The sequence below is a fragment of the Humulus lupulus genome, chromosome 1 (assembly GCF_963169125.1).
Source record: "Humulus lupulus chromosome 1, drHumLupu1.1, whole genome shotgun sequence".
In the NCBI taxonomy this organism is placed as follows: Eukaryota; Viridiplantae; Streptophyta; class Magnoliopsida; order Rosales; family Cannabaceae; genus Humulus; species Humulus lupulus.
In genome coordinates this window covers 98105537-98114554 of record NC_084793.1, presented here as the reverse complement: position 1 = coordinate 98114554, position 9018 = coordinate 98105537, and the positions used below count along the sequence as shown (strand labels likewise).

General features: G+C 30.4%; 1 protein-coding gene across 1 annotated transcript; it reads left to right on the top strand.

Moving 5' to 3' along the window:
• The first annotated feature begins 5865 nt into the window (after positions 1 to 5865).
• On the top strand, positions 5866 to 6186 carry LOC133818599 (uncharacterized). The gene has a single exon (XM_062251572.1). It carries the CDS (start codon positions 5866 to 5868, stop codon positions 6184 to 6186), a length of 321 nt encoding a protein of 106 aa, XP_062107556.1.
• Positions 6187 to 9018: the final 2832 nt, after the last annotated feature.

Below are 9018 nucleotides of genomic sequence, written 5' to 3'. Positions count from 1 at the left end.
TTGACAAGATATATGCATGTTGGATCTTTAGTTTTGGATGAGATATTTCTTTGTTGTAGATTAGATATTTTATATTGAATAATGAAATGGTATATATAGTTTGATACTTGCATTTTAGAAAGATACTAAGGATCTCTTTGTTTCATTATGGGTTTGGAAGGATTAGTTGTTTTGATCATATGGATTTAGGCTAGGGCATGCTTTGGAAGTCATAATCTTGTTGCATGTTATTGTTATAGGTGTATTCTTGTTTTATTAGGAAGCATGTTAGAGTAGAATATGTGTTATTTCCATATTTTGTAACCTAAAGTTTCTTGTAAATTGTTAAGAATTTTATGTATGTATTTATTTAATTATCTTTATGAAATAATAAAATTGGAGCATAGTGGTTTAAAGAGATAATGGTGTCTTATGATAAAAGTTACAAAAATTGATGCTAAAGTCATGATAGGGGTTTCGGCCATTGGTATATATTCTGGCCTAGACTTGTTTGAGTTATGGTTGTTAGTTTTGCATGTTTAAATGTGGTGTGAGGTGCATATAAGCATGTGTTTCAATTTTATTGTTGTTGGTTTTGTTATGCCTTCTATGGAAATATATATAATTTTGCAAGAGAACCAATCATGTTTTATAATTCACATTTTAAAACAAAGACAAGAAAAATGGGTATATTTCACATGAAAATATGTATTTTTTATTCATCAAATGCATTCAGATTTTTTGTTTATAATTTGAGAAAGAAACTAATTAAAAAAAATGATAACAAATGAAATTGTTAAAATTAGTATACTAAAATGTTTGCTGGAATTTTTAGTTTCTTGAAAGAAAGCTTCTTTTTAATTAAACATATAAAGTATATACTCAAATAATTTAAGTCCTAGATTTTATACATGAAAAATGTGTTTTCTATACTTTTAAAAATGTAAATTCTCAAACTTAATAATGCAGTTTTTATTTGTAAAATAATTAATTAAGTGACATTATATTTTGTTAAAAATAGACTATGTAATCTTTATTTGAATAAAATGGAGTATAAATAAATTTTCTCAACCTATTAATTATGAATCATACGAAAAATGTGGTAACGTTGAGATATGACTATTTTTTACAAAGTTAAATATTTAAATATTTTTTATTTTATCTACTTGGTAAAGTGAGTGAGTGCCAAAATTTTCAAAATTAATTAATTTTATTAAATTAATTATTTTGTGAGAAAAGAAATAGAACAAGGTTACTATATTTTGTTATATTTTATTTAAGATAATAAATTGAATTAATGTTTGGTAAGTGACAACTAAAATAAAATAACTCTTTTTTTAAAATTTTGAGTACAATTTTAATGTAGCATTCCAGTATAAATCAAGTTGGTAACGTATTTTTTTTTGTAATAAATGTAACGCCCTAATTTCTCATAGATTACCGAGAACACAACGTTGGGTCATAATTGTAAATATTGCTCTTTTATTTAATAAAAACTTAAAAATAAATACATGGATCCATGTTTTTTACAAAAATAAAATACTTGTCTTTAACATAAAAATGAGCAACATTTAAATAAAATAAAACTAAAATAAACATTCTTTAATAAAAATAGGCCCGCATGATCTTTCTCAACTATATGGTCCCCACGAATACGTCACGAAGCTCTTAGGTCCCACACTCGCCACCAGCCTTTCTATCCTTAATCTCTTGAAATAAAAACATCATAAGGAGTGAGCTTCTAAGCCCAATAAGGAAAATACAAACAAGAGTTAATCATATAATCAAACATAACATAATTCACAAGAGTCATGCAAACACAAACCTCTAGATCATATCATAACTTCAGTCATAATTCTAAATCATAATTGTAAAATCCTTTTTGGCTAAACTTTAATTTAGACAAAATATTTTAATTGTTTAAAGAAAAATCAGTAGCATATCTCCATATTGATTTTCGGTTTTATTGACAAATATTTTCAGCTGGTTTTGTAATGTGAAAATATCTTTAAGTGTGAATATATTTGTTGCCTTATTTATCTCAAATAATCAATTTTTGGTAAAAATATATTGTGCAAATATCTTGAGATTATTTTCAGGGATTATGTCTATTCTGGAAATAAAGAAGGTGTCGAAAATGAATATGGTCAAAAGAAATGACCATATTCGTTCTGCCAGATAAAACTGATTACGTTGCTTACTCATCCATTTCTTTTTCTGTCGACACAAAATCCATCTGGCTGGCTGTTAACCTAAATCAAAGGAATTCGCAAATTGATTTCAAAGATACCAGAATATGATGGCCTTGGACGATTTCCCTGCCTATAAATACCTTGCCAAGGTCTTTGGAATTTTCACATCTTCCATTTTGAATATTTGTAAACGTTATGCTATTTTGAAGAGTGTGTTTATTTGTAGAGATTAAGTTTGTTCACCTTAATCTTTGTGAGTGTGCTGAGTGTACTTGTGGATATCTATCTAGTCTCTTGTAATCAGATAGTGTCTATTGTGAACGAGTTCATAAGGATCTTCGGGAGAGGATTCGATCTAAGTCTCACTTCGGGAGGAAGTGTGCACTCGCTGTTCTTTGAAGGGAGTTCAAGAGAATCAACGTTTCATCAAACCAGATTCGTAGAGAAGAGTACAACAAGATTGCGGCAATAGTTTAAGAGGGAGTCTTACATTATTTAAGTCAATGCTTTTGTACACTTTGTTTCTTTACTAATTGGTTTATTCTCTGGGCGTGGCCCCAAGGAGTAGGATATCTGAAAGGGTTTCTGAACCTTGTAAAAATTCGCTGTGTTCTTTAATTTTTGCACTGTCTAATTCAGTTTTGTCATGACAAGTTCGGATTCTGTCCCGACAGAACCGTTTTCTGTGTAAACAACTAATTACCATTCCGCATTTTAATTAATTCATTGTTTAATTAATCTGGTAATTACTAAAAACGGAATTTCAATAATCTAAGCCATAAATCATAAATCATACTCTAAGTCATAAGTCATAGGTCATAGGTCATAAGTCATAGATCATAAATCATAACCATAGGTCATATATCATAATCATAACTAAAATAACAAGTCAGATATAATAAAAAGATAAGTGTTTATACAGGGGTGGAAATTAAGCCCTGGACAAAAGTCCGTCATACACCGGACATAGGTCCGTCATAAATTTTTGGCAACCGAGCCTACCGGCATAGTCCATCATACATCATTGGACACCTTAGGTCTAGACACACTTACCCCTTTATTGTACCTGAAATGTTAGGTCATACAAACATAAACTATATCATACATTACATAAACTAGATCATAATACTAAACTATCTAATTTTCCTTACCAAAAACCAGAATATTGGAGACAAGAGCGGGATTGAAACTCCTAAAACCAAACATAAAGAAACCATAAGTTTCTAAAGAAATGAAGTTGAAAAGAAAATCTAAACCATCAAAGAAGAAACTTACCGAGAAGAACCTTAAATTAAGAACTTAAACACCTAACCATCAAAATCATAAACAGAAGTTAGGATCTGAAAGAAACTTAAGGAAAACTAAGGAATCATAAAGAATAGAACTTATGAATAGTATTACCTTGGATGAACTAGAACCGATCTACACTTCAATATCGAAAACACACTTTATCTCACTACCCAAGTGTTTATAAAGCTTAAGATAATAAAGCTTTTATCCCGAAACCCATGTGTATCTCTCTATAGAAATCCTAGCAGCTTGAAGGCTCTGAACACAGCTTGAAGAATGAAGAAAATGGCTAAGCACTAGGTTTTATTTATAGAGTTTGAGGAGTGAAACTATCTTGTTAAAAGAAAAACTTAAATCCTTAAATAAATATGATTATGACAAGTTTCATGCTCTTAATGGTTCTGGAAGATTCTATAGTTTCTAGAACTTTCTATTATTAAACTATTCATCTAAAATGCTTAAATCCTTAAATAAACAAGATTGTGACAAGTGTCATGCTCTTAAAATTCTATCTAAACCTTAGGTTATAATAAATAATATTTCTATGTCCAATAATATTAATCAAACCTTATGTTATAATTAATATTTCTAAACTATAGGTTAAACTTATAAAATCCATAACTATTGATATGAGAATCCAACTAAGTCCCGACTTGAACCGATATTCACGGAATTTAAAATACTACAAGCTACTACTACTGCTACTACTACTACTACTACTACTACTACTATCTAACTAAGTAAAATTCTGGAATGCTACAATAAAATATTATGAGAATACTAAAAATAAAGGGACTAAAATCTTCCAACTTCTACTCGTGTTTTAAGAATCTCCCCATGTACCATGTCGCATGCAAGTTTAGTTTTACGTTCAAAATACACATTTAAATTTAATGTATGCTTGTTGCTTGGCATTCGTTGAGATTACATTAGTAAGATTGAGATTATTCTTTTATGATTTTATGTTTGATTTTGTGATTATAATTGAGATGCAACATGTGCCACATGTGCATGGCCCATGCACAAGTGAGGTATGTTTGTTGGGTATGCTTAGTCTTGCTTAATCTTGGGACGAATGTTTGGGTTGTGATTCTAGGCTCGTTGTGAAGCACCCTGCTATTTAATTTACTTGGACTTGAGGTAAGGAAGTTAGCTAGAATTTCTATGAATTATGTTATGGGAAGTATGAGCTATTATGTTATGAGATGAATGAGCTATTATGTTATGAGAGAAATTGCTTGTATATATGCTTGTATGTTGTATGAAATGCAATAGGTTTTTAGCGTGCTGAACGTGACACAACAAAGGAATTACTAAGGATATGACATAACTCATAGGGCAAACGCGCCGAGGTTATTCGAGGACCAGAGTTCCTGTTTACCTCATAGAAGAGGATTTACTGGTTTATTCTTTAGTGGTTGCCTCCTATAACTTGCTTGCTTTATTTGTTATGTTGATATATTCAGATAAAGTGTATGGTTATGTTATGATGATGATATGATATGATCTGTTATGAGCATACGTTATGAATGTAGATTGTTTTGTGTTTCTTTGTATATTGTTCTATTTTATTTGTACTTGCTTACTGGGATTTTAGCTCACCCCGCTTACTTTCCCCCTTTCAAGTAGGAAATAGGTTTCTCATTGGCACACATTGTGACGTGGGGTGTTCCAAGATCTAGGCATGTATGTCGCGCGGCATCCATGAACGATTAAACGATCTAGTTTAATGCCAAGAATACTTATTGACTTATTGACTTGTTTATTTTATGTTTTATTATGTTATAGTGTGACTTAATCTTTTATATTTTAAAATCTGAATGGAAGACACTGTACTTTTTATTTCAAACAAATGGGCTCATATTGCATATTTTGTTAAGGCCCCACTTAACCTTTTAACAATTATGGTATTTTTCTAATAATTATCAACTGGGCATCAATTCTATAAGATAATAGAATAGGGCGTTGTTACACTATGGGGATGAGGCTTAAACTTAGTACGACCTTCCATCCCTAAAAGGAAGGTCAATCGGAGCAAACAATACAAATTTTGGAGGACATGTTGAGGTCTTGTGCACTCAACTTTTTGGGATCATGGAGTCGATATTTACCTCTAATAGAATTCTCTTATAACAATAACAACCAGTCTACTATTGGGATGGCCCCGTATGAGATGCTATATGGATGAAAATGCAGGACACCCATACATTGGGATGAGGTGGGGGAGAAACATATTCTAGGTCTATAAGAAATGAGAGAGGCCATTGAAGTAGTCGCCAAGATTCGGCAGAGGATGCTGACTGCTTAGAGTAAACATAAAAACTATGCATATCTTAAGAAAAGAGAGTTGGAATTCTAAGTAGTTGATCATGTATTTTTTAGGGTCTCCCCTATGAAAGGGGTCATGCATTTTGGGAAGAAGGGAAAGCTAAGCCCAAGGTATAAAGGTCCATTTGAGATTTTGGAGAAAGTTGGGCAAGTTGCGTATCGCTTGGCTTTACCACCAGCACTCGCTGAGACGCATAATGTGTTCCATATTTCCATGTTGAGTTATGAACTGTTGGAACTGAAGCGGGACCTGAGTTATGATGAGCAACCAGTGCAAATCTTAGAGACAGGAGTCAAGGAACTGAGGTTCAAGAAGATTCCACTAGTGAAGGTCCTGTGGAAGAATTGTTCAGCTAGAGAGGCAACCTGGGAGTTGGAACAGGACATGAGGGAATGATGCCTTGAGTTGTTTGGCAAGAAATAATTTCGAGGACGAAATTATTTTTATGGATGGCAGATTGTAGTGATCCAAAAATTTTATTTTATTAAATTGTTATATTTAGTTTAATTTTTTTATTTTTAAAAAATAATTGAAATGTTTGTTTTCTGTGAATTAGGATTTGATTGATTATTTGGAATAATTGTGTAATGTCTGTTTTATTATTAATGTTAACTTATTTATTTGGTGTGACAAAATTATGTGATTAGAAAGGTAATGAGAATCTATAACCTTATTGTTGTTGTTTTGTTACCTTGATTATTGTTTGTTTTGACTTCAAGAGAAAATATGTTTATATGATGATGATTAATTGTTTTTGTTTTGTGGTATCGCTTATGGAATACTTCCATTATTGATTATAAGAAATCCTAATAAAGTTATAGAATCAAAAGTCTTGTTCTTATATAAGCTATGATTTGATCCATGATGATAGGTTAGACATCCTATTACTAAATGATTGATTGGATTTTTGTCTACTAATATATGTTGATGTTGATTGTCTTTTAAATTTTTAGAAACATGCAAGGGATTTGTTGTTGTTGGACCATGATAGGTTTCGGCCTAGGGCTTTATTTTCCTATAACATGTTTTAATTTTTTTTCTTATATTGCTGTTACTTGTGGTCATAGAAGCATGCTAAGTTGTTTATGTCTTTAGTTTATGTTTAGTATTGTAAATGTATTTGAAAACAAAGAATGTGTTTAAAAGTCATATTGAGATGATGATGCATATATTGTGTGTAGATGGTATAGATTCTTAATACATGCTAATTGTTCTCTTGGGATGCATGAAATTGTAGAAATATGTTAAGTAATGGTTTAAACATGATTACAAATACATTTTAAATAAGTTTATGCTTGTTGTATTTTTCTTATTTATGTTATGGTATTTAATCAATGATTTTAAAAATGCACAAGTTATGCCTCAAAATTCATATTTTAGAAATAATGTAAGCAAGAGGTGATTTTTCACATTTTAATGGTAGTTTTTTTTTTTCAAATAAATACATGTAGTTTTTTTTATAAAGTGTGTGAAAGAAATTATATTTTTATCTAAATATGTGGAATTAAGGTAATAAAATACTTGCTGGAATTTTTTTTTATTTCTTGAAAGAAAGTTTCTTTTAAATACAATACATAAAGTATATGCTCAAGTAATTTAAGCCTTAGACTTTCTACATGAAAAATGTGTTTTTTCTATACCTTAATTATGGAATATCTTAATTATATTAATGCAGTTTTATTCATAAAATAATTAATTAAGTAACATTATTTTATGAGACTAAGTAATTTTATTTGAGTAAAAGAGAGTATAAATAAAATTTTCCAACTTATTTAAAGTTGTGATATATATGAAATGTTTGTAACCTTGAGACATAAATATTTTTACAAGTTAAAATTATTATTTATTTTAGATTCTTGGTAAAATGAGTGAGTGACAATTGTTTTAAATTAAATAATTATGTCAAATTATTCAATATTAATTAATTTTGTTAAATTAATTTATTTCGTGAGAAATAGAAATAGAAAATGGTTACTATATTTTATTTCATTTAAGATAATAAATGAAATTAACAATTGGTGAAATTGCAACAAAAATAAAATGACTCTTTGTAATAAAATTTTGAGTAAATTTTATCATTCTAATGTAGCAATGCGGTATAAATCAAGTTGGTAAAATATGTTTGGTTGCTAATCTTATGAGTTTAATAAGAAATAAAAGGGTTAAAATCTACCAACTTCTAAGCGCGTTTTAAGAACCTTCCCACGTACACATATTGCATGCAAGCCTAATTTTACGTTAAAAAAGGTATGTTTTGTATGATTGTCACTTGGCATTCATTGAGGTTTCACTAGTAAGATTAAGATTATTCTTTTTATGATTTTATGTGTTATTTTGTGATGAAAATTAAGATGCAACCTGTGCCACGTGTGCATGGTACATGCACACAGTATATTTGTTAGTATGCTTAGTCTTACTTGATATTGAGATGAATTTTTGGTTAAGATTCTAGGCTGGTTGTGAAGCACACCGCTATTTATTTTCCTTGGACTTGAGGTAAGGAAGTTAGCTAGATTTATGTATTTTTTTAGGAATGAACTCTAGTTATGATGATATGTAGGGAACTTGTTTGTGTTTGCTTAACCTAGTGTTGCAGCATTATTAAAGGCAGACGTGTCTAAGATTATTGCCAAAAGGGTGTGAAGGAAATTCATGGACAAAAGGGTGCCAGGTGAATTATGGCCAAAATGGTGCCATGGAAGTGACCAAAAAGGAGTCACACATGTGATCATTGGACAATATGGGAGTCATGATCTTATGTTGTAGGCTTACGATTATGTTGCTTATGACCTAACGTTGAATGTTTATGCTCATGTTGCAAATGATCTTATGATTATAATGTACAATTATGCTTATGTCGCAAATAGTATCATGTTGATGATTATGACTTATGTTGATAGCGATTTCTATAAGAAACGTATGTTAAGAATGTATGAAATATGTCGTTTGTGCTTGTATGTCTTGTTTGTATTCCTTACTAGGCTTTTAGCTCACCCCCTTACTTTTCCCCCTTGCAGGTAAACACTAGGTAGACTTGTTTGGCACACATGTTGAGCTGAGTTAGTTTTCCATAAGTATGTATGTATGTTGTGGGGAGCCAATATTGAACAAGAAAACAATCCGGAATGCCATAGTGCTTTGGGGTCTTTCATTTTGTTAATTTATCAGTGGGATGTACTTATTTATTTTTAAGACTGCATCAAATTCTCTTTTGTTTTGAACATTGGA